This window comes from Podarcis erhardii (genome assembly GCF_964252035.2).
Source record: "Podarcis erhardii genome assembly, chromosome: 9".
NCBI classification, from domain to species: Eukaryota; Metazoa; Chordata; class Lepidosauria; order Squamata; family Lacertidae; genus Podarcis; species Podarcis erhardii.
Window position 1 is genome coordinate 6,025,759 of NC_138512.1, and position 27,899 is coordinate 6,053,657.

At 46.0% G+C, this 27,899-nt stretch overlaps 1 protein-coding gene across 3 annotated transcripts; it reads left to right on the forward strand.

The window, feature by feature from the left end:
* The first annotated feature begins 4,063 nt into the window (after positions 1-4,063).
* On the forward strand, positions 4,064-27,540 carry MFSD10 (major facilitator superfamily domain containing 10). 3 transcript variants are annotated; one of them, XM_081876046.1, is made up of 14 exons: positions 4,064-4,207; positions 5,737-5,847; positions 7,313-7,507; positions 8,739-8,835; positions 9,124-9,227; positions 11,384-11,542; positions 13,888-14,076; positions 16,476-16,584; positions 18,206-18,308; positions 20,208-20,316; positions 21,301-21,391; positions 23,321-23,368; positions 24,741-24,830; positions 25,984-27,540. In XM_081876046.1, the coding sequence occupies exons 2-14, from the start codon at positions 5,833-5,835 to the stop codon at positions 26,085-26,087; spliced, it is 1,413 nt and encodes a 470-aa protein (XP_081732172.1). In that variant the 5' UTR covers positions 4,064-4,207; positions 5,737-5,832; the 3' UTR covers positions 26,088-27,540. The 3 variants fall into 3 exon arrangements, with proteins under 3 accessions (XP_081732172.1, XP_081732173.1, XP_081732174.1); XM_081876047.1 differs by having other exon boundaries at positions 4,081-4,207; positions 5,748-5,847; XM_081876048.1 differs by lacking the exon at positions 4,064-4,207 and having other exon boundaries at positions 7,318-7,507.
* The last annotated feature ends 359 nt before the right edge of the window (positions 27,541-27,899 follow it).

Consider the following 27,899-nt stretch of genomic DNA (forward strand, 5'->3'; position numbering starts at 1 on the left):
CGCCCATCTCACTCTATAGGCCGGGAGCCAGCGCTGTCTGCAGACACTTCAGGGTCACGTGGCCAGTGTGACATCGCTGCTCTGGCGAGCCAGAGCCGCACACGGAAACGCTGTTTACCTTCCCGCCAGTAAGCGGTCCCTATTTATCTACTTGCACCCGGAGGTGCTTTCGAACTGCTAGGTTGGCAGGCGCTGGGACCGAGCAGCGGGAGCGCACCCCGCCGCAGGGATTCGAACCGCCGACCTTTCGATTGGCAAGTCCTAGGCGCTGAGGCTTTAACCCACAGCGCCACCTGCGTCCTAAGCAGCTCTGAAATAAAGGTATTTTTTCATAACACGTGGAACATTTATCCTGGCACTGCAAGCAAGTAGCACACTGGCCTCTGAAGTAATTGGGAATCATTGTAGGCCTTTCCCTTCTAAGCAAGCTCTTGCTAATTAAAACCAAGTAAGTATTGCATATATACTGGCAGTATCCAAGGTTGTACAAGCAGCTTTTCATTCCTACAGCATGGCTTGACCTTTCTCCCACACCCCTGTCGCATGAGTCCATTCCATCTGTGGGAAAGCGCCACTGGCTACATCCCAGGGTCCAGTTGGATCTTGGATTAGCCCACCTTCCAGGGGCCACTTCTGACAGGTGTTGGGGGCACCTATACCTGTCAAATCACCTGATTAAACTGCAGCGATTCCTGCTGAAAATTTCAGTGCCAAAGGCACGCTGCACTTTTGGCAGCTTCACTCAGCCGGAGCCAGCCCCAGCGGGGCTTGCATTTTGTGCCAAATGCAAAAGATGCTGAATTGGTGGTAGAGCATTCCCTGCCTGTGCCCAGTCAGATGGGCAGCATATAAATAATAAATTATTATTATTATTATTATTATTATTAGGTTTAAGGTGCAGTTTGGCCAGAGCTGTAGCTGGGGGGAGGGGGGCTAGCCTGGGTTTTTGCACCAGGTGAAGCTTCCAGAGGGCGCCATTGAGGCTCCCAGCCTGTCAGCATTTACTGTGAGCTTCAGCCAGAGAGAAAAGGAAAAAGTGAATGGCGTTTGTTGCAAGCGCCTTGCCTTCTCTGTTGCTAAGTGAGTGTTCCTTTCAGATCCTTTCCCCTTGAAGTGGAAGGCTTATTTACAAGAGGAAGCAGGGAGAGGGAGGGAATAATAATAATAATAATAATAATAATAATAATAATAATAATAATTTATTATTTATACCCCGCCCATCTGGCTGGGCCTCCCCAGCCACTCTGGGCGGCTTCCATAAAAACCAAAAGTACAGTAAAATATCACACGTTAAAAACTTCCCTGAACAGGGCTGCCTTAAGTTGTCTTCTGAATGTCAGGTAGTTGTTTATCGCTTTGACATCTGCTGGAAGGGCGTTCCACAGGGCGGGCGCCACTACCGAGAAGGCCCTCTGCCTGGTTCCCTGTAGCTTTGCTTCTCGCAATGAGGGAACCGCCAGAAGGCCCTCGGCGCTGGACCTCAGCGTCCAGGCAGAATGATGGGGGTGGAGACGCTCCTCCAGATATACTGGGCCGAGGCCGCTTAGGGCCTTAAAGGTCAGCACCAACACTTTGAATTGTGCTCGGAAACTTACTGGGAGCCAATGTAGGTTTTTCAAGACCGGTGTTATGTGGTCTCGGCGGCCGCCCCCAGTCACCAATCTAGCTGACGCGTTCTGGATTAGTTGTAGTTTCCAAGTCACCTTCAAAGGTAGCCCCACGTAGAGTGCATTGCAGTAGTCCAAGCGGGAGATAACCAGAACATGCACCACTCTGGCAAGACAGTCCGCAGGCAGATAGGGTCTCCGCCTACGTACCAGATGGAGCTGGTAAACAGCTGCCCTGGACACAGATTTGACCTGTGCCTCCATGGACAGCTGTGAGTCCAAAATGACTCCCAGGCTGCGCACCTGGTCCTTCAGGGGCACAGTTACGCCATTCAGGACCAGGGAATCCTCCACACCTGCCCGCCTCCTGGCCCCCAAAAACAGTACTTCTGTCTTGTCAGGATTCAACCTCAATCTGTTAGCCGCCATCCATCCCCCAACCGCCTCCAGACACTCACACAGGACCTTCACCGCCTTCACTGGTTCTGATTTAAAAGAGAGGTAGGGCTCGGTATCATCCGCATACTGATGAACACCCAGCCCAAACCTCCTGATGATCTCTCCCAGCGGCTGCATGTAAATGTTGAAAAGCATGGGGGAGAGGACAGAACCCTGAGGCACCCCACAAGTGAGAGCCCAGGGGTCTGAACACTCATCCCCCACCACCACTTTCTGAACACAGCCCAGGAGGAAGGAGCGGAACCACTGTATGACAGTGCCCCCAGCTCCCAGCCCCTCAAGACGGTCCAGAAGGATGCTATGGTCAATGGTATCAAACGCCGCTGAGAGATCCAGCAGAACTAGGAAACAACTCTCACCTTTGTCCCTAGTTGGACTGAGGCTGGTGGCCCTCCCCAGTGAAGCTGAAGATTGGGTGCCCTGTGGTTTTGTAACTCTGAAATTCTGAAGAGAGGGGTGGGGAAGCCTGCCCTCCAAGCAAAGTTGAAAAGTGTTTTGTTGCTGTCCACTGCTTGTTCTGCTGTTAAATCTAAGGAATTGGAAGGGATCCAACTCCTGGAAATATACTTTCTCCTTTTTCTTTTTCCACGTCTCTGAGATCAATTAAAAGTGATGAAGAGATCAGACTTCCCCATCCTGCCTTTTTTGGGGGGGAAACGGGAGCTTTTGTCATGATAAAACAAATGGCAAGTTCACAAGATAAGCACTTTGGAGTATTGCTTGCTTATAATAGGTGGGGTGGGGGTGTTTGTTTGGATTTAGATGCTGGCATGTCCAAAGTCTGCCCCCGTGGCAGTTTATTTCCTGGGGGGAAATCCTTAAAAAAGCTCAACAACTTTGGTCGGCCATTACCTTCATCGAATCTGGCCCTCTTTGAAACAAGTTTGGACACCATTCTAGAGGACAATATACATGTTTACACTATTTGAATACATAAAGAGGGCGCTGCTGTAAAATACTTGTACCAAATGAAAGAAATATGATGCTGACATGTGAAGCACTTTGTATTTTGTAATTTTGAAGGAAAATGTAGCCAATCCACTTTAAATTGAGTCTTGCACTGTATGTGTTTACTCAGAAGTAAGTCCCACTGAATTCAATGGAACTTATTCCCAGGTAACTGGGTAAAAGACTGCAGTATTATACAGTGATACCTCAGGTTAACTACTTAATTTGTTCCGGAGGTCTGTTCTTAACCTGAAACTGTTCTTAACCTGAAGCACCAGTTTAGCTAATGGGGCCTCCCGCTGCTGCTGGAGCACGATTTCTGTTCTCATCCTGAAGCAAAGTACTTAACCCGTGGTACTATTTCTGGGTTAGTGGAGTCTGTAACCTGAAGCGTATGGAACCTGAGGTACCACTGTACTGCAATCCTAAGTGTTTTTACTCAGAAGTCCCACTGAGTTCAGTAGGACTTGCTCTCTGGTATGTGCCTGGTGATTCTCAAGAGTTATGATACAAGAAAATTTGCTCCACTACACACATATACCCAGTTAGATTCTATGTCAACAGAGGGGCTGAGGGCAAAAGCCAGTGGAACCTGCAAATTTATAGCAAGATTATGTTGATAAAAGCGAACTCATTCTTGAAGTGGCAAGTTTCAAATATCATGCATTGAATTTGGACTTGTCCACCGGCGAGTCAAAAATGGTACATTCAAGACGCAGACCCAAACATAACCGTTTGGAAAACGTTGAAAGCTTTAGGGCCGAGAAAAGGAAAAGTCCTTCACGCAGCGCATCAGCTGGCTTTCCAAGAGGCTCACGCCAATTCACGGAGGAGGAAACGGGGGCCGTCGAAGACCCGCTGGCCCCGCCAGCAGTGAAGCCCCGTGGCTGGACCCCGCCGGGAGGCGAGGAAGGGCTGCCCAGGGCCCCGGGGAGAAGAGGGTGCCGGGCTGCGGGCGCCCCGGGCCGGATCCAGCCAGCGCTTGGAGCGGCGGTGCGTTTTTACGCACGGATTCTTCTGGCCAGGGCGCGCCTCCCGTCTTGGGAGCCTCCACTTGCTGCGGCCTTGGAGGCGCCGGGAGAGGCCCCAGCCCGGAAGAGGAAGCGGCAGGAAAAGCCGCGGCGCCACCCAGGACCCCGGACGCCCGCGCCTCGTCGCTCCGCCCGGCCGGGTCCCCGCGCTTCTCCGGGCAGGTGGGCTTGCGGGTGCAGCGCGCGGGTCCCCTTCGCTCGCGCCCCGGGCGCTTCTCTCGCCGGGTCCGGGGGAGCTCGGGGGAAGGGCGCGGGGGCGCGAGGGCTGCCGCCTTCGACGCCGCCCCCTCGGGCCAAGAAGGCTCCCTCCGCCCCGCTGCTCTCGGCCAGCCCCAGGCGCGGGCATAGCCCACCCAGTGGCGTAGCGTGGCTTGTCAGCACCCGGGGCAAGGCAAGTAATTTGCGCCCCCTAACCCGTGGATGTGCGCCCCCCAACCCGTGGATTTGCGCCCCCTAACCCTAACCCCCAGATGTTGCGCCCGGTGCAGCCGGCCCCCCCTGCACCCCCCACGCTATGCCACTGGGCATAGCCCACCCAGTGGCGTAGCGTGGTTTGTCAGCACCCGAGGCAAGGCAAGTAATTTGCGCCCCCTAACCCATGGATGTGCGCCCCCCAACCCGTGGATTTGCGCCTCCTAACCCTAACCCCCAGATGTTGCGCCCGGTGCAGCCGCCCCCCCCTGCACCCCCCACGCTACGCCACTGGGCATAGCCCACCCAGTGGCGTAGCGTGGTTTGTCAGCACCCGGGGCAAGGCAAGTAATTTGCGCCCCCTAACCCATGGATGTGCGCCCCCCAACCCGTGGATTCGCGCCCCCTAACCCTAACCCCCAGATGTTGCGCCCGGTGCAGCCGGGCCCCCCCTGCACCCCCCACGCTATGCCACTGGGCATAGCCCACCCAGTGGCGTAGCGTGGCTTGTCAGCACCCAGGGCAAGGCAAGTAATTTGCGCCCCCTAACCCATGGATGTGCGCCCCCCAACCCGTGGATTTGCGCCCCCTAACCCTAACCCCCAGATGTTGCGCCCGGTGCAGCCGGGCCCCCCCTGCACCCCCCACGCTATGCCACTGGGCATAGCCCACCCAGTGGCGTAGCGTGGGTTGTCAGCACCCGGGACAAGGCAAGTAATTTGCGCCCCCTAACCCTAACCCCCAGATGTTGCGCCCGGTGCGGCCGGCCCCCCCTGCACCCCCCAGCTACGCCACTGAGCCCACCCTCCGGGAGCGAGAGGGGAGGAATTGTGTTAGCGAGGCAGAGCCTCAGATTGATTTTGGGGGTATTGATTTGGGGGGCAGCTTCCGCCCTTCTCCCCCCCCCCCCGGTTCCGCCCCTGCCGAAGGGTCCCCCGTCTTTGCATTCCAGTCCTGCTCCCGCCCCTGGAAGCAGCCTCTTGGGCCAATTCCCCGCGTCCAGCCTCTGATAGTTGATGCTAGAGATTGAAATCGTACTGCGAAATTACTTGGCACTGTTAAATACATTATTTGGTTTCTTTTCGAAAATTAGCAACCCTCCTTATAATGTGGCTTTTAAAAAAAACCCACATACACGTAATTGCAGCTGCAACCAAACAATGTATCAGTGTTAAAAAATGCAGCCATAAAAGCTCGGGTTGCCATAATTCAAAAAGTGAACATCCATCCAGTAAAGTTGTCGAACTCCCCCCCCCCCCCGACATTTTTACCAATTTCAGAAATTCCACAGAAAACCAAACCATTAAGCAGTACCACCAGATGATAATGAACACTTCAGGGCAGCGGCTGCTACAAGTGTGAGACCACAGCAGACCATGAAAGGGGATGCGGTGAGAAATGCCTTGAACAATATGCATTTTTGCAGCTTCATTTGTACATATGGAAAAAGTGATAATATGGAGTATGCTTCATATCCTTAATACTTTTGAATTTCTGTCTCACGTGCATTCTGTCAATCTGCTTTCTGATAGAACACACTCATTTATCAGTTTTCTGCAGCTGATAACCTTGTCCAGGGAAGTCTGTTCTGTAACTATTTTAACTTTTACAGCTAGATGGTGCCTCTCTTACTACAAAGCCTCCTCTCAGAGTGTCCATTTCAGTCCTCACTAGAGCACAGTGGCCTCTGAGAAGACAGAGTGTGGCCGTTCCAGCTCTGTGGACACTGCAGAGTTTTACCCTAAAGCAGTGGTGATGGAGTTGTAGTCCCAAAACAGCTGGAGAGCCAAGTTTGGCCATCACTGCCCTAAAGAATACTGTACAGCTTGCATACTTTTAACCCCCTATTAAAATACAGATGAGAGTTCACTGTTCTTCCTGCGGCAGTTAAAAGTCATCTGTATTCAACATCAGACCTTATTTGATTGCTAAAGGATCATCTTCGAAGAGCACCTGATTAATGAAAGATCATGGTGCTGCGTTGTAAATTAATGGCATTTTGTTCCAGCCCAACAATGGGAATTGGAGCTGTAAGCTAGTTTCATTTTAGGCATTGATATTTTTGATGCTGTTGTAACAAATATATTAAATATTAATGCCTGTGTGTTTATTTGGAATTTTTGTGGTTAAGGTAAAAAAAGAGGAGTGGTAGTTTGTTAAACCCTGCCTAGAGCCAGAACTACTATATACAGACCCAGATGGTAGATTGTTAATACTTAAAACACCAACGGGAAATAATTTATGTAACAGGAGTCTATGCACCTAAGCAGAATAAAAAGGAGTTCTTCAAGAAGATTGGAAAAAAAGATGTTGGAATATTTGGAAGGAAAAATAATATTACAGTGGTGCCCCGCAAGACGAACGCCTCGCAAGACGGAAAACCCGCTAGACGAAAGGGTTTTCCGTTTTGGAGGCGCTTCGCAAAACGAATTTCCCTATGGGCTTGCTTCGCAAGACGAAAATGTCTTGCGAGTTCCTGCGGGTTTCCCCCCCTTTTTTCGCCCTTTTCCTAAGCTGCTAAGCCGCTTATCAGCTGATCCGCTAAAAGCCGCTAAACCGCTAATAGCGCTAATCCGCTAATCCGTCAATGGGCTTGCTTCGCAAGACGAAAAAACCGCTAGACGAAGAGAATTGCGGAACGGATTCTTTTCGTCTTGCGGGGCACCACTGTACTGGGAGATTTAAATGGAGTCACCAATCCACAATTGGGTAAATCAGGAGAAGGAAATAAATAAGGGAAACTACCTCCTACCTTTTTTTTTTTAATTGCAGTAAAATTTCAATTAAGGGAGAATGAGTCAGCAAGTTATCCATTTCCTCCCCTTCCCCCACCGCCCCCCACCCTTTGTATTTCAGAGCAGGATCCCTGAGACAATGTCACTGGGGAAAAGTCAAGAGAGCAGGAGGCCTCTCAAGGAGTCCCGGGGAACTGAGGAGGGCTCTACTCGTGTGATCACCATTGTTTTTATCGCACTCCTCATAGACCTGTTGGGTTTCACCCTCATCCTGCCTCTGCTTCCTTCAATTCTTGACCATTACAGCAATAATAATGTGAGTAAGACCTAAGCCACATTTACCCAAAACACTCGCGATAAACATGTGAAATATGATGGGATGCCACCATGGCATGATTGTGCTATGGCAGTGCTTGAAACTCACATCTCTGTAGAGAGTGTGCTCTAACAATAATGTACCACTTTAGTCCAGGTGCCAAAGTGGTCCACCTGGAATTTTGGTGTGCCAAACATCCTATCTTCTGTATACAGTGGTACCTTGGGTTACATACGCTTCAGGTTACAGACTCCGCTAACCCAGAAATATTACCTCGGGTTAAGAACTTTGCTTCAGGGTGAGAACAGAAATTGGGCTCCGGCGGCGCGGCGGCAACAGGAGGCCCTATTAGCTAAAGTGGTGCTTCAGGTTAAGAACAGTTTCAGGTTAAGAACGGACCTCCGGAACGAATTAATTACTTAACCCGAGGTACCACTGTATGCAGATGCCTAAACCAGACAATGCCTCTATATAACCTCTGGGCAATTTGAAATGTTTGGGTTCAGTGTTTTGGTATCTGAGTGAACCAGCAACACACATGGAGCATGTGTTACTGCTTAACAACAACAACTTTTCAGGCAACAATAAATGTTTAGAATTCATAGTAAGTGATCTAGCACATCTGTGTCTTAGGTGAAAACTTAAGACAGGTTTTGATGTAACTCTAAACTGGTACGGTAATACTGCAAATATTAACTCTTAATTATTTTTTTAAGCTGCTCTTGTTATCTTACAGTGGGGAGATTTCAGACTTGTGACGGTTAGTTTTGTTCTTCACTCCATGTTGCTGGCTGTAGGAAGGCAATGCAGGAAGCCCTTATATTACTCTGATTGGATGTGAAGCATAGGATTAGTAAAAGCAGAACATGACTAGTTCCTTCTTCCCCTTGTGATGTGGCATAAATAACGGAGAGAGTGTGAGAGGGTGGTTAAGCTATTCTCTTTCTTTCCGGTGGCTTTTCTGTCTCTGAGCCACTAAGATGTTAAATGATAGTCCAAATGTTACAGAGCCTGCTAAGGTCTGAGGGCAGTTCAGGCTTTCTGTCTATTAAAGCAAGTGTTTCTAAAAACATTGGTTGTGGTTACTTTTTGCACATGACAAGAACTAGAAAAAATAATTGTGGAATAATTGCACGTGGTGGGCAGCTCTCAGGCTGACTATGGTTGCTCCTCTGTCCTCCCTGAATAGCTCCCCTGAACTTATGCCTCCCTTGCATATTTTCTTCCACAGGATAGTTTCTACATGACGCTGCAGCACGGGGTGGACTGGTTCAGTGAAGTGGCTCAAGTGCCTTCTGAAAGGAAATACAACAGTGTCTTATTTGGAGGTATGAATGAAGTTTCAATATAGGACTCTTAGGTTTGCTCACAGTTTGCATGAAGCGCAGGACCATATAAATCTGGCATTAAATGCAATTAAGCCATCTTAATAATGTATGGGAAATACTTCCTGATGCTTTCAGGTGGGTCCTGAGGACAACGGCCCAAAATGTTTAGTATCCATGGCAGCCTTCAAAATGTAATGTGTGGTATGGCTCACATGTGAACATGGCTGTGAAGGATTGACCTTGATGTTGGCAGATCCATATTGCATTTTAATTTTCCATATTTTGCAGGTCTGATTGGCTCCATATTTTCCATCCTTCAGTTCTTCTCCTCTCCACTTACTGGTGCTACGTCTGATTACTTTGGGAGACGGCCGATCATGTTGTTGACTGTGGTATGTCTGTTGACGGGACTAAAGAATGTGCAGTGTAGATCAGTTACATGATCTAAGTAACCCTGGCTAAACCCAGGCAGCCCTTTTCCATTATGCACTGGGTGTTGTGTGAGTCAAACCATTACATTTTCTGGATTAGTTCTGGTCAGGCTGAATTCATCTTGCACGGTTGATTTGCACAAGTAATAAGTGGGGCAAAATCATAGTTGTTTTTTAAAACTCACCCAATTCAGCATGAGCTGGCTGCTCCTCTGGTGCACACACACAGGCCTTGAGCTTTTCCTACGTGTTCTCCTCCACTGAGGAACACATCACCATTTCCTCTGGCACCGGCTGTTCTTGCACGTTCACATGCACCTCCCATTACTCTCTTCCACAAGTGGAGAAATCTGTCAGCAGCAGCTCCTCAGCTCCAGCCACCTCACCCTTCTCCAAGGTTTTGTCCTCGGCTACCGACTGCATCTCTTCAAAGTCCAAGCCCCTCAGCTGCCCATCCACACTCTGGATCTCTTCCGCGGGGCTCTTCCAGCGGGGCTCTTCCAGCAGGGTTCCCGGGTCGCTTTCAACCCCCTGTAGCATTTCAACCGGCAGGGCCCTCACCTCGCGTGGAGTCACGCTTTCCTCTCCACTGAGGCTTCTCACACACTCTGCTTGCAGCTGTCAGTTGAACCACTGGTTTTGCGGCTCCATCCATTGCTGGCTTTGCTGCTCCAGGAATGCTGCCGTTCCTCCATTTCGGCTCAGATTCTTGCTCACAGGTTCTTCAGGGAACATGAATCCCACTTCTGACAGCAGTGTTGCACGCCATCCTAATCTCCGAGCAATGCGAGATTCCAGGGGTTCCAAGCGCATAACCAGGGATTGTGTTTCCTTCAGGATGAGGTACAGGGGAGGCTCTGGGGTCTTTATGGGATATGGTGTGTGTGCATACACAACCTGAGCCTACCATGGGTATGGAGAGGGGTGTCTACACCATTAACACCCCAGCTTTGTATTCAAACATAAATCAGACATTGCTGTGACTCTCCCTCCAGTTTGCTGCCTTGCTTCTAGCTCACATCACTCCAAAACTCTCTGCTGGGTTTGTGCTTCTATCTAACTGCGACTTGGGAGAGGAGGCCCCACCCATTTGCCATCTCACACAGAGCCCCTTCCTTTGTTCTCTTTATGGCCCATCTCCCAGGCTCTCAGCTCAATGGGAAGCCAGCCTGGCTTGTATTTCCACACTTGCTGGATCCGGGGGTTAAGAGGGTTTTTGCTTACAGCCTACTCCCCTGCCCCAAATTTATAACCATATTTATTTATGGGGCAGAATCCTACAAGACCTCATCATCTTCTCCTCCTCGCTGCAGCCCTCTGCACATGCGACAAGAATCTGTGCTTTACTCTTAATTTAAAGAAAGGAGAAGGAATATATTTGTTCACACACAAGCGCTCACGTGCACCCCCCCCCAGTACATAGCAACTTTCCTGATTCCTTTTAATGAAATGAAGAAAATGACTAATTTATCAAGTAGCAGGAAGGAAGGAGATGGGGATGAGAGCAAGTATTGGGGGTAGAATGAGTGAGTGATCCAAAGGGCAGGGGGGTGGCAGCTCTCAAAGGCATCTTTTCCTGGGCTCCCTTCAGCCTGGCAGTGCTGTTGATTCCATCTTACAATAAACAGCTGTGTATCGCCTTGCCTTTAGGCTAGAAGAGAAAAGTTTCCATGCCATCTGAAAAAGCAGCAATTATTTGCAGTATCAGATAAGCATGTTTTAGATAACCATGATTTCTGCTGCTTGAAGATTGCTGAATACACAAGCTTGGACAACCCCAATATGTGTGAAAATTCTCTTCAATACTGCTTTTATGTGCTTATGAATTGGTCTGCACAAGGCCAGTAATTGTACTAGGGGTTTTTTCCTCATCAAACTTTTATTCTGAATAAGTAACCTGGAATTTCTCTTTAGCTTCCCAAACTGGGTTCAATAAAGAATCCAATAACAGTATTCTTTTGAGAAAACATGAGGTCCCCCCCCCCCGCATTTTTTAGTTTAGGTTCAGTTTAGCTTCCCCTGTGTAATGCTGTAGGTCCAAGGCGGAGTGCTTACATTTTCTTGTGCTTTCTAAATACCATTATTTTCATCACGTATGTACCTTCTTATTTCTGTAGATTGGTATGATAGCATCGTATTCCTTGTGGGCCATTTCCAGGAGCTTTGAGCTATTCATTTTCTCCAGAATTCTCGGCGGAATAAGCAAAGGGAATGTCAGCCTCTCCACTGCAATAATTGCTGACTTGCAAAGTCCAAAAGCTCGAAGCAAAGGCATGGTGAGTTAACGGCCTGGTGTGAGCCTTTGATCAGGATCTTTGCTGTTTAATTTTTGATCAGCCACATGGACGTGAATGTGTTCCGCATACAGAGTGGGATTCGATGAGATGCAACAGTGACATGAACATGGCCATTCCCCTCTTTTGTTTGCCCAATACTAGGCTAGGAATGTTAGGTGCCATTTTCCCCAGAATCTCAAGGGGTGGTGGTGGTTAGAATTCTCCAGTCGCAGTCCAACCTGATTTCGGCTTAAACTTCATTCCAGGTGGTATCCAATGCAGTGCAAGGACTTCTGCCTGCACAACGGAACGCCGTGCCTCTCTTCTCCCTCTGCCTAAATGTGTTCTGGAGTTTTGCCCCAACCCTCTGGAGCAAGTTTGGGGACTGTGCGAGGGGAGTATGGGGAGGCACAGGTAGTGGCCATGGTGGCAGCCCTGAAACTGGGCCTAGCTTGGCACTTGGCCTCCTCCGCTCCCCCAATATTAGGGGAGCTGAGCCCCCTGCTAAACGATGTTGAGGGGGCTGAAGTGTCTTCAGCCCTAAGGAGCTGGCGCCTATGCTCTCCAGACAGCTTACACAATATACAGTGGTACCTCAGGTTACAGACGCTTCAGGTTACATACGCTTCAGGTTACAGACTCCGCTAACCCAGAAATAGTACCTCGGGTTAAGAACTTTGCTTCAGGATGAGAACAGAAATCACGCAGCAGTGGCGCGGTGGCAGCAGGAGGCCCCATTAGCTAAAGTGGTACCTCAGGTTAAGAACAGTTTCAAGTTAAGAACGGACCTCCGGAACGAATTAAGTACTTAACCCGAGCTACCACTGTATAAGCTTTATCAGTACAACTTAAAACATCTTAATATGTGTTGCATTTGTGCAAAGTGCATACTTTCCCCAATGAAACCAACAAAATATTAAGTGCAAATTTCTCAGGAAAGTGCTCTTGCTCCCCAACGGGACCCCAGCTGCTCTTCTTCGTGCTGAAGAAGACAACAATGCAGGCTAGAATTGATTACCTGTGCCTAAATTATGTGAAAAGACTTCAATCTCTTTCGAAGGAGAGATGCCCCGCTATGTCTTACACCAGGGTGGCCAACTCCCGAGGGACTGCGATCTACTTTCAGAATTAAAATCTGACAGTTATCTACCCCCCTTTTTAGGGGTTCAGCTCAAAGTTGTTGAACTTTGTTTAGGGAGGGGATATGCCCCATTTTAAGCCCGTTTTGGGGGGGGTTCCTTTTGGGGGGGGCTTTTAAGGGGGGAGGGGATTAGTCACTCTCCATCTTCCGTTACAGATATCAGGAGAAAATACAGGCAAGGGGAAGGGGGCTGGGGGCTCTTGGGCAAAAGCAAAGGAAAATGAGCCCTTGATCAACAGCGATCGACTGCAACCTCCCGGGGATCGACCAGTCGATCCCGATCGACCTGTTGGACATCCCTGTCTTACACAGAATGGGAACAGACCAAATGCTGGAAGGCTAAGAGGCACTTAAGAGACTGTCTCTTTAGGTCCGATGCAGAAAGGGATCTAACCATGATGGCTTCTACCAAGAGCTCACCATGGTTCCTGCTTATCAAAACGGAGCATGCCTGAGCCAGGCACCTGATGAAGCTCCCACTTGCCATACTAAGAATCGCTTTTACAGAACTACGATTCCAATTGATGCCCTCGGCGGTGTTGGGTGGACGGTACGGCAAAGTACGTTACGAAGAGAGACTCTGTCTGTGCGGATAACCCTGCATCGAGGACCTGTTCCATTATTTATTGCAGTGCCCATTATATATCGACCCAAGAGACCGATTTATAAAACCCCTGTTTACGAATGGAACACATTTGAATAGGGTGGAAAGGGTGAAATGGTTACTGAGCGACACCGAGGACTTTGTTACTTATAAAGTCGCTCTCTGTGCGCTGGCGGCTAAGAAGATCAAGAGGAAGGAACTAGACAAAATAGCGGTCAACTGCAAAGGGGATTCGGATATTTAATTTGGCACATCTTACCTGAGAATCTTCTGCTATTCTGTTCTATTTAATGCAACAAACAATTTTAGTAGCCGTGACCGTGGTTTTATTGTATGTCTGTGCCCAATGATTTTTATGGTTATTGCTGTTGTTGTGTTTTGTTCTCCTTCTGAATGATGCCATGGCCTATGGCTAGTGCAATCAAAAGTTTAACTGGTATTGGTAACAAAACATTAAGTTATTATCGAGAAAAATGAATGTGTAATTATGGGTATCTATGTTTCAAATAGTACATCTCCGTATTTGCTGCTCTGGAAGCTCTATTAGAGTTGAAGGAGGAGAGAAATGTTACTAAATAAGTATTACCCTTGTTTCCCTAGGCAATGATTGGCGTTGCTTTCTCCCTGGGCTTTACCTTTGGGCCTATGCTTGGAGCATACCTCTCCATGGAAAAAGAGAAGGGAGAAATCTTCTATGTTCGGTCTGCTATGTTTGCTGTCATGTTTGCAGTGATTGACTTGGCTTTCGTCTTCATGTTGTTGCCAGAGACACTCCCCAAAGAAAAACGGGTAACATGTTCTAGAGACAGATAGTCACCATCTTGTTCTTAACAGAACATCAGGAAACCAGTGCCTCCATTTTTAAGCAGAATCTGGCCCAAATAAATTGTCTCACTCTGCTCTATATTTTCAAAACAGGTCTAGAGCTCCATGTAGGCTTGTTATTGGCAAGTGAGGGAAGCAGTTCAGTGGCAAGTTATCCTCCTTACGTTCCATTAAGTGGAATTGCTCAAGAATTGCAGAAGAACACATAGTCCTCAAGGGCAGAATTTATTTACTGCATTCAAGTCCCATCTCCCCTCCAAAGAGTACAGTCCCCTCCCCCTTCCCATTTAATCATCACAACAAAACTTGAGATAGGTTAGGCTAAGAGAGAGCCCATGGTCACCCCATGAGTTTCATGGCAGAGAAGGGATCCAAACTCTGGTCTCCCAAGTTCTAGTCTAGCAGCCAAACCACCACATAATGCTGTCTTTATTGCCCTAGTTGGAGCATGGGATATGGATGGAAAAGGCGGACTGGGTTAAGTGGTCCAAGTCACTAAAGGCAAAGTAGCAAATACGATTTTAATGGTTCTCCATTAATTTTGCAAATGCTTAAGATAGTTTTTTCATTAATCTTGATCCTTCCAAGAGCTGCCTTGAGCTACTTGGCTTTTTAGTGCTAAGAAATTATCAAGTGTCATGCTACTTTAATTCTGGACAGAAAAGGCACACGTTGAGAGAAATGATTAACAAACATAGTTTAGGCCTTGGAAGTGGCTGTGTGTGAGTGTGTGTTTGTGGGGTGTCAGATGGTGGGCGGCAGCTCTAACCATTAGCAAAGTGAAGCAGCTGCCCGATGGATGGTGTATTGCACACTGTCAGGGAGGGAGAGAGAGGACTGTGGGATTTTTCTGCTTCAGGTGCCAAAGTTGGTTGACCTTGGGTCACTATGCACCTTCATTTGCCGAGGGACCCTTTGCTGCTCTGACATTTTGTCAGCCCTGGTGTAGATACAGGAAAAGTAAAGCTGGACTAATTCCAAAAAACCATTGCTAGAGAAGTGTAGTCATTTGAATCTGGAATCTCTCAGCCACCACAACCCCTGAATCTGGGATATTAACAGCACATTTACATGGTCCACTCTGGAACAAGTCCCTCAAATCCAGTGGGGCTTATTCCCAGGTAAGAGGGTATAACATTGTACCCTAAAGACTCCTTAAACCTGCTTTATAGCACAATTTTGTGCATGGATACTTTGACATAAGTCCCTCCTATTGGGCTCAGTGGACTCAGAATTGCACCGGAGGCCCAGACAACTCTGCATGTATAGTTGTTTGTTTCAGATCTCCTGGGTAGCATGTGGAAGCTGGAAGAGTCTCTCTCCCTTGCTATGTTGTTCCTCTACATATGATGAAAATAACTGGATGTAGCTATAGTGTCATTTTACAAGCAGAATTGGGAAATAGTTGTCTGAGATCACCAACTGAATTGAGAACAATGTGCGTAACAGATAAAATTTTGATTTGGTCTATGCAATTCTAGAAGAAAAATGTGTTAAAATAAATATCAAATGTTATACCTTCACAAACTAGATATATAAACCAGGACAAAATGGAAGAGAGATTTTTGAAAATAAAAATAAAAATGAGGCTTTCTGCACCATTGGTGGGGTTGTCCCAAAGTGGAAAACTATTGAAGGACATAAAATAAAATTTAAAAGTAAAAATTGTTTTAAGACCCAAGCTTTTAAAAAAATCTTTTTATTGTTTCATTAACCAGTACATTCAAAACAATAAATGATAACAAGAATTATATAGCATAATAGAATACCAAGGAATAAATGAAACGAAACTGGTTATCTAAATTCGTCCCTATATAGCTCTCAATTAGTATGAGGCAACCTTCTCTCTTTCCCAATACTCTCTATGTGTTAGATAAATTTCCTTTTATTTATACCTGTACAACCCAGGACTTTCAAAATTTGGCTCCTAAGATTTCCAGCCAGCGCAGAATCCCACAGTCTGCTTTTGCAGCAACATGGGGTGGAAGTGTCGGTCTTGCTCAGGAGTCAGCAACCTTTTTCAGCCGTGGGCCAGTCCACTGTCCCTCAGACCATGTGGTGGGAAGGACTATATTTTGAAGAGAGAAAAAATTAACGAATTCCTATGCCCCACAAAGAACCCAGAGATGCATTTTAAATAAAAGGACACATTCTCCTCATGTAAAAACACGCTGATTTCCAGACCATCCACGGGCCGGATTGAGAAGGCGATGGAGCCACATCTGGCCCCTGGGCCTTAGGTTGCCTACGCCTGGTCTTGCTCATGCAGGTAGCACTAAAGTCCTGGTTTTGTGTGGCATGCAAAGCGGCTCAGTCATCGCCTTGAGACTCAATTCTTTCTTTCCTTCTCCTTGTTTTGTTAGGTGTCCTCCATTATGTCGGGATTCCAGTCAGCAGCTGGCCTGATTAGTCCTTGGGCTCTGTTCCAGTTCTCTGCCGTCAGCCAAAATATGGAAACCTCTTCGAAAGAGAGCAAGTCCTTGAGCTTTTTGTTCTTCCTTTTATTATGAAGTTGCCTGTGCATGTCAAAATCCACTACCTTTTTCTCCTTTGCGCCTACCCTGATGTTGCAAAACGTTGTGTTGTCTTTCTTCACAACGAGGCTTAGCCCTTTCCTGAATATATTTGCATATCTGCACTTTTGCTTGAGATTTGGCAGTCCTCCCAGTGAGGAAACTGGCTTGAGTTTATGCAGCACATAGCATGAAAGAATGATTGCAGAGATATGCTTTGAGTGCGTAAGGCCTCTGCGTGCATCAGCTTCTGTTAGTAACATGAATATCTACTCTCGGACATGCGGAATGAAACATGGAGTGCAATAGAAATAGGTTTTTAAAAAACACATACACACACAACACAATCCCAGTAAAAGGCACATTTACTCTGAACTAGTAATCACACCGGTATTTTTCTTACCACACCTGCATAGTAGGATTAGTCAAGTACTGTAGCATTTTATCTCACCATCTTTTAAAATGTATTTGTTTAAAACATATTTATGCCACTTCTAACACATATCAAGGTACAGCATCCAATTAATATCCCCTTACGCAGGGGTTACGTTCCGGGGATAAAACAAAACAAATTCCTTCCAGTAGCACCTTAAAGACCAACTAAGTCAGTTCTTGGTATGAGCTTTCGTGTGCATGCACACTTCTTCAGATACACTGAAACAGAAGTTTCCCCACCTTCTCACTATATAGAAGGGTCTGGAAACTTCTGTTTCAGTGTATCTGAAGAAGTGTGCATGCACACGAAAGCTCATACCAAGAACTGACTTAGTTGGTCTTTAAGGTGCTACTGGAAGGAATTTGTTTTGTTTTGACTATGGCAGACCAACACGGCTACCTATCTGTTCCGGGGATAGCGCATGACACCAAAATCACGTATAGTCAAAACGCATTGGGTGCCTGTCCCAGGTGCCTGTCCCAGTGGGCCAGCAGAGATGACCTAAGGCATGGAAAGGTCAGCAAGGGGGCAGAGGAGGAAGGGGCTGGAAACTGTGTACAGTGGTGCCTCGCAAGACGAAATTAATCCATTCCGTGAGGCTCTTCGTATAGCGGTTTTTTCGTCTTGCGAAGCAAGCCCATTGACAGCTTAGCGGATTAGCGCTATTAGCAGCTTAGCAGCTTTTAGCGGATGAGCTGATAAGCGGCTTAGGGCTTAGGAAAAGGGGGAAAAGAGGGGAAAAACCCCCGCAGGAACTTGCAAGACATTTTCGTCTTGCGAAGCAAGCCCATAGGGAAATTCGTTTTGTGAAGCGCCTCCAAAACGGAAAACCCTTTTGTCTAGCGGGTTTTCCGTCTTGCGAGGCGTTCGTCTTGCGGGGCACCACTGTATTACTCCAGTACAGACCCCAACTGCCTGCCTGCTTCCATTGCAAGAACTGTTTGCTCCTACCCTCTGCACTGGATTTGTGTGTTGTAACAGCTTTCAGTCTTCCACAACTGGAGCCAGAGCCCCACCTGAGATTTGCAAAGTCTAGAGCTGCTTTTTTGAAGGTCTTGATTCTATTGGTATGGCCATTCTGTTGGTATGTTTACTTTTGTACTTGTTCTTAAGAATGGAATTTGATGGTGGTGTTTTGTAACAGATCTCAGGATCCTAGGCCTGGTGTATTTCCTGTATCTTTTCCTGTTTTCTGGTCTGGAATACACTCTGAGTTTTCTTGTCCATCAGCACTTCCAATTCAGCAGGTATTTTGCATGATATTTATTTTATTTGTCAAAATAGTGAGCCTCACGAGACATCAGTATAAACCAAGTTCTGTCATGGTGTTTACTCAGATGACCTCTGTGTTTAATTACAGTATAAGTCATTCCCACTCCAATCTACCCCCATAATGTAGGCTCTGGTTGAGGAAACTCATCTAGTGCTGCAGGCCATTTTCTCTGGAAATATTTCTCCCGTTAGCTTGCGTAAATCACCCAAAGTGGAAACTCAACTGGCAGCCCTCTCTCATATGAGTGAACATTCCTATAACCATTTTACTTACCTATTTCCTTGATACATTTGAATCATGCTGTTCCATCAAGGATATGTCTGACAATTTAGCTCAGGCGTAGGCAAATTTGGCCCTCCAGATGTTTTGGGACTACAACTCCCATCATCCCTAGCTAACAGGACCAGTGGTCAGGGATGATGGGAATTGTAGTCTCAAAAAAACATCTGGAGGGCCGAGTTTGCCTGTGCCTGATTTAGCCTCTCTGCACCTCTGTTAGGCTGAGAGAGTTGCTTCCAAAGGCCAGTCACCAAGTTTCATGACTGAGCAGGGATTCGAACTCATGCTTGCGCTCTTTTGGAACGTAGAGACAGCATTCTCCAGGTCTGGGGATCTCCTGTCAAGGTGATCTGCTGCAGACCCAGATGTATGTGGAAGCTAAGTCTGGGAGGCTGCCTGCCTCTCCAATTCCCTACAGTGTGCTAGTGCAACACTGCATCATGCATTGTGTTAAATTATAACATGGCAGGCACTTTCCCAACACAGGCCCTGATCCCAGATAAGTCCACTCCTGGCGGGGCAGGAGGGGGGGGGCCCAGGCAGCTGCTGGTGCTCATGGGCCCTGCTGGGGAACATGAGCCTGGCAGCTGCCCAGTGCTAACACTGGTTCTCTCATATCTTTTGTTTCCCTCTGTTTCTATCATATGATTACAATTTTTTAATTGATTTTTGCAAATTTTAACAACTGTCAACAAACATATGAACATACAAACGTAACCCCCTCCCAAAGACAAGAATATTCCCAGACTGTCCTCATTAGTGTATGATTTTTGAGAGCTTAGTCTTTTAGGATTCATTGTTGGTAACTGATTCCGTCTTGTTAATGGTAAGGCTGCCCAAGAAGCCTTCCCTTTTGCAGGGACACCAGAAGCCGGGGGCAGCTTTTCATTTCTGAATGTGGAGGTGTTTTGGTGACCAGAGGTCATTCCTGAGAAGCAATTTGGTTTGTAATGATCAAGAGTTGCCCAGACACTTAAATGTTTTTCATTATAAAAATGTGAATGGAGTCAGATTTCATCCACCTCCCCTGGCAACACATAGCTGTTGCCAGGTACTCAAAGGACTCGGCCCATGACATAAATTTGCATTTGCTCATTTATATGTAGAAATGCCCCTGAGAAATTAAGATGGTGTCTGGTTGGCCAGGTGTGTGACGTAGCAGCAGTACACCTTGCAGGGCGGCTGACTATCCTAATATATTTAAGATTAAAAAGGAGAAGAAGGGCAAAAGAACTGTGGTATGCTGGCAAAGTCCTAGGAATTGGACCCCCTGGGCCACCCCTCCAACATCCCTGTATGTTCCTGTAATAATTGTAGAAGCCTCCTGTAGAGGGGAGATTGAATGCTTTATGTCAAAGTTTCTTCTAGTTACTGACTGGGTAGAACTAACTACTACTAACACAAACATAATTGCAAATCAAGCTAAACTACTTTGCCCCTAAGAGGGCTGTGTCAGAACTACTAAATTGGTTAGTTAGGGAACATGCCCAAATATCCACAGTATATATTCCTTAAAATATAACAGCTGCCAGCCATGTTAATTTTGGGAGTTTGAACATGGAGAAGAAAATAACTTTTTCCTGTTTTCTCTTAGTCTGGAACAAGGGAAGATGTTTTTCTTCATTGGGATTACGATGGCTGTGATCCAAGGAGGTTACACTCGCCAGATTGAGCCAGGAAACGAAGTGAAGAGTGTAAAAAGGGTGGGGCTTGTTTTCCATTTGAAGTAGTCTTTCTTGTACTTTCTTTTGCTTCATGCATACTTGAAGAATTTTCAGGAAACGTGTCTTCTGTCATTTAACTTGTAATATATCCTGTTGATTTCTCTCCTTCCTTTTGTGAGAGAGTACACAAAGCATTTGTTCATGTTGGAGAAGGTCAGTGTTCAGTAGACCATAATAAGGAGAGAGAGAGAGAGAGAGAGGGAGGGAGAGAGAGAGAGAGACAGAGAGACTGGCTTTGGGGCTATGAAGTGGATATAAAATGGTCTTTAAAGTGCAGTTTCTGGTGGTGATGGTGGCCAATTCCACCATCAAACAAATCATTCCAAATCAACTATTTTGTTCCTAGCATAAAATTTCTTGTCAGTTCGCCAAACGAGAAAAGAAAACCAATAAAATAAAGGCTCATTATCCTATTCTCTAAAAAAAAAAACCTAGAGAAATTCTGAGTCATCTTGCATGTCACACTTCTGGTCATTTTACTCACATGTAAAATGCCATTTTGAAAAACTGTTAAACTTGAGGAAGTTATCTTTGAAATGATATAGAGCACGTTAACTATATATGAAAATGAAAAATGGGTCTGTAGGTTGACATTGTCATGGAATCACCCCTACTACATAGCTCTTTGGTTTTCCCTCCCCTTAAGGCAGGAAAGCTCTTGAATTCCTCAGTGCAAGGGGCTTTTGTGGCAGGCAGGGGCGGGCGAGAAAGGAGAAGGGAAAAGACGAGGGTGGGCATTGACTCCCCCATTGACTCATCCAAATGTTGCCATGTTCCAGGGAGCCAGCCAGGGCTGTTTCAAGGTGAGCAGATGCCAGCATCTCAATAGTTGAAGCAGAAGAGAGAGCGGGAGCCCAATTGCTCTCAGAGTAGGGCAGGCCCAGGAGAAGAAGCTTTGGGTTTTCACTAGAGTTTGTGTACTGTAAAACCATTTCTCACTTTGCCCCCTTTTGTTTTCGACAGGCAATAATGGTCTCGGCTCTTGGTTTCCTTTTTGTTGGCTGGAGTTCTAATATGATCCTCCTGGGCACTGGGCTGTTGTTTTACTCCTTTGGTGAGCTTCTCAAACAAATCTTTTCAGGCACTAAAGCAAAGCGAAATTGGCTCCATAGATTTCTTGAGTTCATTAATGCAGAATGGATTTCGGTTTCCAAACTGCCTTTGTTGCTTATCAATCTTGAAGGAGATGTCGTTTCGAGTTTATTTTAATGCTAATGACATTATAGAAGTTGCCATGGTGATGTTTAAACACTTCATTAACTTGTGTTGCCTCAGCTTATGGTTGATCTTTCCAGCCTCCTTCTAGGAGCTGAAGAGGATATCTAAATTGTCAATAATCCTGGCTTAGAATGCTTTTCCAAAAAAGAAATGTGATGTCCCCGACTGCTATTTAAATACAAAATAGACATCTACAGGCAGAAGAAAGTTGCATAGTCCAGGCTGTCCAATCAGGGGTCAGCATACTTTTTCAGCAGGGGGCCGGTCCACTGTCCCTCAGACCTTGTGGAGGGCCGGACTATATTTTGAAAAAAAATAGAAATGAACGAATTCCTATGCCCCACAAATAACCCACAGATGCATTTTAAATAAAATGACACATTCTACTCAGGTAAAAACACGCTGATTCCCGGACTGTCCATAGGCCAGATTTAGAAGGCAATTGAGCTGGATCCAGCCCCCGGGCCTTAGTTTGCCTACCCAAGAGTTAAGGCAAGGACTCTTGAACCTAGAGGGTGCTCAGTTTCCCAACTGACTGCTGAGGAGATGGACCAGTCTTTCCTTTGCAACTTAATCCCTGAATTGCAAATACTGCAAAGCTCTGCAAAAGACCAGCAAGGTATTTTCCAAAAGAAAGGCCTTACTGCAAATTTCTGTTCTCTGACTGGAAGGGATTCCATCCCCTTTTGATGGCTCCTTCCTCTGGATCCTCATCTTTGACTTTTTCTCCAGAGGAAGGGGATGTGCTGACCTCATTGATCAGCCTGGAAAGCTTGAGGAGCCCCTCTGTCCCTTGCTGCAAATACAGAAAGGCCTGTGAAAAGACATTGCTGAGGGGAAGCTTTGAGCACGGGAAGTGCCCCAACAAACTCCTCCCCGTGTTCATTTAAAGGCAGAAGCCTGAAGGACCAGCCACCTCCCATTTCCTGGATCACAGGGGGTTAGACTGGATGACCCTCAGGGTCCCTTCCAATTGGACAATTCTGTGATTCCATGGTGCCAGTCCTGAAAAAGAGCAAGAATTAGAATGCCCTCCGGGAGGCTTGCAGACAGAAAGTCACAGTATGGGCATTTCTGTTTTCTCCTGAGGCTCCTGGAAGGCATTTATTCAATTCAGGATCTACCAGCATGATCAACTAAGGCAGGCACCCCCAGACTCGGCCCTCCAGATGTTTTTGGGACTACAATTCCCATCATCCCTGACCACTGGTCCTGCTAGCTAGGGATGATGGGAGTTGTAGTCCCAAAACATCTGGAGGGCCGTGTTTGGGGGTGCCTGAACTAAGGGATAGTTTTTGGTATGACTAGCATCTGCCTGACCAGCACTTTCAGGAAAAAAAAACCCTCACCCTAAATTGTCATTAGGACTTAAATTCTGAATTCATCACTCCAGCAATGTTTAAAGGGGGTGGGGGAAGCTGATTCAGAGAGCAGTTTGGCAAACTGCTTTAATTAAGACAGTCTCTGTGCTCCTGTATGAGCAGACAGGAGTGGAGGAGCTGTTTTAAAGCCTTTGCAAAAGCCTCTTTGTGCAGCGTGTGTATGAGAACCACTTCAAATGGCACTTTTGCATAGGGTTTAATCCCCATTCAAGTGATGAGCAGGGATTCGATCCTGCTGTTTTGGCTATGGAATCTTGTTTCCTACTGGGAACTGAATCATAGCCCATGCAGAATTAAACCTTCTCCTCCTGCCATCCATTGTTAACACATTTGCATTCTCACTTGTTTAATCATTTTCTAACCTGTTCTTAAATTACTTCCAGCTGCTGCTACGGTTGTTCCTTGTTTGTCTACGGTGGTGTCTGGCTATGGTACGTGGCTGTTTACTGTTGTAATGGGCAGAGCCCTTCTCTAAGGAGTTTTCTGCTTGCTCTTTTAACTGTGTGTTGAATCTTTACAGCCAGGCTGCTGTCAGATTCTTTTGCCTCATAGTTGGAGACAGATTAAACACAGAATTGGAAAATGATTCCACTTGGCGTTGGCTCCTGCTCTGTTTTGTACAGCACGCAGTGAGGCCAGTAGCTGTGGTTCAGACACATGCAAGCACTCAAAATACCATTAATTTTCATGGAAATAAGTGAAGGATCTGTTTAACTCTCCCATTAAGAAATGTGGGACTTCAAATGGCTAATTACTGACTGGGTCATGTCAAGTTTTTATAGACTGCTTATTCCTATATGGTGCTATCGACTACAGATACCTGACACTAGAGCCCACAAAATGATCTCTAAATAAAATAATGCATTTTTACAGGTGGAAATTATTGCCCTATTTTCACGTGTTGTATGTGCACAAGGGAAGATAATGACATTCAGTTCAAAGTAATGGTAGGAATGACCAAGAATGGCTAAGTAGAAACTCTGTGCTCTAACCCAGGGACTTGCTCAACATTCCTCTGCCGGTTAACTGGCGAATAAAATATACCTCAGGGAGCCTCACATGGAAATATAGTTTTGATGCCAAGTTTTAGCAGTGAAGTACACTCAAGATTGTGGGATTTAGGCCTTACATGCTGGTGGCAAACTTGCCTGAACAACTCTCCTTGTTTCTCATAAAGGCAAAGTTGAGAAGAACTTCTAACACTATTAGTCCAGTTGCACCTAAAAATACAAGATTAAAAGGACAAGAATGAAATGGAGATAGTTAGAATGCTCACTAGGTTTGACAGTGCAAACTTGTTCTCATTATTTGAATAACTGAAGGAGTTGGGTTATGTTGAAAGTGTTGCTCAGTAGCTGGGGTTTCTGATGCAACAAAAGTTTTTCTTTTGTTTGTAATGCATCCGGGGCATTGTCGTCAATGGACAGCTGTCTAAATGTAAGAAGTAGATGAACTACAGCAGCTTTTTAGTCTGAGACATCATGGCAAATGCACAGATAGTCCTGCTACCTCCCTGCTATATAACTCCTTCCTTGACTCCACTACTTTGCAGCCGTTTTGCTTGAGCTCTCAAATCTGGGTCTGCTGACCAATGCATAGTTCCAGCCTCAATAAATCTCAGGAGGCAGTGGATCTGGTCTTCCTAACCAGGGCCTCGGCATAAGGATGCACGCTTCCCTCTTAAAGACCCAATCCTTTATCATTTTATTTCTCAGATGTTTTATAGTGCTGGGCTCTAAGTGTTTTTGCCTTGGTAGGGAAAGCCAAGAAGTCAAAAACTGATGATGGTTCTTTCTTTCATAGGGTTAGCCAGCCAAAAGGGAACCGTAATGGGAATCTTAAGGAGTCTGGGGGCCCTCGCAAGAGCTTTTGGACCAATTGTGTCAGCAACAGGTAATTGTGCATGTATGCATGTGCTCACATGCACCCTTGTCAGCATCCAGGGAGAAAATTGAACCTCGCCCTGCATATCATGGAAAGTGTTTCAGCTATGGTAGAATTCCTGTTTTCATTCTTTTGTTAGGAAAGGTTGCAATAGCAACATGCATTTTCCTCGATACTACGAAGCGTGGCTGTGATACAGAGAAGCGCATCCATGCGCCCCACATTTTGTTTGTAATTTGCATCACAAGATAGTCTTGGCAGCCAGCTAAAATTAGAAACTTGCATCTCTCCCTCTCCCTTCTAACGTCTAAAACTAGAAAAATGCCTGCCTTCAGGTTGTTGCAGGTCGCTTTGCCCTTGCTCCAGTTTTTGTTTGTTGTGAGGACTCTTCAGCCCTCTCACTCAACCTTCCCTTCCCACCATTAGGTTTAAGAAGCATCTTTTGGATAAGAGCTTTTTTAAAGGGGAAATGCTGCTGGTCAAAGTCCAGTCTCCAAATGCTTTTTGAACTTAGGAGCTTTAAAAATCAATTTGGGTATTCTTCCAGGGAAATTCTGAGGGGAAAATGTAAGGTTTTTATCTCACTGTGGGCTTGCTGTAGATGTTTATGTGTGTGCTTTGACTCAAACTAGCTCTGTATTGGAAAAGGCGGCATTTGAGGCTCCCCCAAGAACTGACCTTCCTATAGCACTTGCTGACTAGAGAGAAGCAGAGTTTTGAACCCCAGATACCTCACAGGAGCTTCCCTATAGCTTGCGCCAGGCACAGAAAAGCAAACAGACCTGCAGCAAAACGTTTGTGGAGCTGAGTCACATCCTCGCCCCTTTCCCATCCATGAGGCTTTCCTCATGGCAGAGTTCCTGGAGCATTTTCTGACACCTGCCGTCTTGGGCAAATGTGGTTATTTTTTAATTGGGGCCTGGCTACTGCCAGTCTGTTGATATCGTTGGATAGGAGCAGCGGGTTCTGCTTTCAGTTTGAAAATTCCAGTCCAGGTAATATTTAATTCTGGTGAGGAAAAGCTGCATCTTCTGGGAATGGCAGAGCTCTTCTCACTCAGTTTGGTACAAACTGTTTTGTGGAGGCCACTTTAGGAAAGTTCTTGCTTTTTCCGGATTAACAATATTCTTAAATGCTGTTTTTCTCCTTCCTTTCTTTCCAGTATACTGGCTGGCAGGAGCTGAAGTTTGTTTCACGGTCTGTGCCTTTTCGTTCCTCCTCCCCTTCGTTCTCCTTGGATACATTCAAAAGCAAAGGAAAGAGTAACAAGCAACTCTGGGTACCATTTTCCGAGAAACATTGGAAATCAGGCCCTTAGGCGGCTGAGCTAAGAAACATTTTGTGGCACCTCCGGCCTTTGCATATGATGAAGGGCTCAGATTTTGAGCACATGTTATTTCTGCTGCACTGTGGCAAAGAGCCCTGGAGAGAAACGTCAGCTACTGCCTTTCAGCAAACAATACCTTTGCCATAAAAAATGCTCAGATACATTTCCTGTTCTGCAAGAGTGCGCACAGTGGTGGGAAAGGGTTGTTTGCTTTGGCAGAAAGTGTTTAAAGAAGGAAATGAAACAATATCTACAGACTTGCACTAGACATGCTGCATAAATTTTGTTGAATGTGTTTTGTCTTTACGTGCGCACACACACATGCAAAGTATGCTATCCTTGAAATACATTTTCTAAATAATATATTTACTGTTGATTTGTCTGCCAGATTTGAAGCAGACAACACTCGTTATCTGCAAATTCAGTTATCCAAACACAAAGAATTATGCCCAAACCTCAAAACAGCTGATTCAGATATACAAACAGCCAGAGTTTGCCCACTTCCTTCCTTGTGTTTTGCTGGTTGGCTGCAGCCATTTCTGGAAAAAGCCCGTGGGGGGCAGAGACTGGACAAATCACAGATTATAAATGTTCCCGTAGGAAATAATGGAAATCATCAGCTCGTTATGCAAATGTTTGCAAATGATTTCCTGGTAATACACGGTGTTTGGAAAGCAGGACCTACATATACAACATTTCCTTGATACTTAGCTATTGAGCTCAAGTAGATCTGTATGTTTTGTATATTGATGCCAAAACCTGAGTCTTAACAGGTTGCCAAGGGCAAGAGTTTCTTTAAACCAAAGGCTTAAGCTGCAAGCTGGAAAAGTGTGTACAGGTATATCCTACGGTTAGCTATGGGGGGCAGTAATCTGAAACACATCATGTTCGTACCTTCATGTGCAAAAGATTGTGTAGTTAAGGTAGTATGTATCTAAGGTAACCAGTTTTTTGTTTGTTTGTTTTTTGCATAATTATGATTCTGGCTCTGTTTACAAGAAGCATATTTTATATTCTTTACATAAATATTTCAGATTAAGCTTCAGGGATAATGGGAAGACTTTTCATGCTTGCAACAAATCACTTGAAGGAACTTATGCCTTACCACATGGGATATGTGAACGTGAGGCACGCTTTGATTTGGTTGATCATTCAGTATGGTGTGAAAGCATGAGATACGGTGCAGTCTAAATCATGATCCACTCAGAAGTAATCTATTGAATTCTATTAACTCAGTGGGGCTTACTCCCAAGAAAGTGGTTAGAGAAGTCCAGTTTCCTGTTCTGTGAGGGAACTGTTCTGCCAGTTGTGTGAATTTAAGCCTAGCAACAGTCATCCAACAATAGTTCTGACTATTCTGGATTAACACTCCTGTTTGGGGTTGTTGGTTTTTTTAAAAAAAATATATTTTCATATTTTATTGGAATTTGATTGTTTTAAGAGTTAAAACTAGAGTAGAAAGTCAACCAGATTTTGGTCTACAATTGGAATTTGATACAGGAAAACCTGAAGAGGTTGACATTTAAGGTGGCTTCATATTGTGCCTTGATGTTGCTTCATATTGTGCCAAAGCATCAGCCTGCTACAGCCAACAGTTACGATGTCTTAATAGGTTGGTTTTCAGGGGAGAAGGAACCTGAAAACATAAGAGTAATCTGGAACATACGAAGCTGCCTTATAGCAAGTATAATAGTTCAGTATTACTCAGAAGTCAGCACTAGCTAGTAGTTGCTCTCCAGGGTCAAGGGCAG

What these genes read in the sequence shown, in the direction of transcription:
- MFSD10 (XM_081876046.1), top strand. An exon ending in AAGTGAAGAGTGTAAAAAGG is followed by an intron (nt 20,317 to 21,300) that starts GTGGGGCTTGTT and finishes TGTTTTCGACAG; the next exon opens with GCAATAATGGTCTCGGCTCT. An exon ending in ACCAATTGTGTCAGCAACAG is followed by an intron (nt 24,831 to 25,983) that starts GTAATTGTGCAT and finishes CTTTCTTTCCAG; the next exon opens with TATACTGGCTGGCAGGAGCT.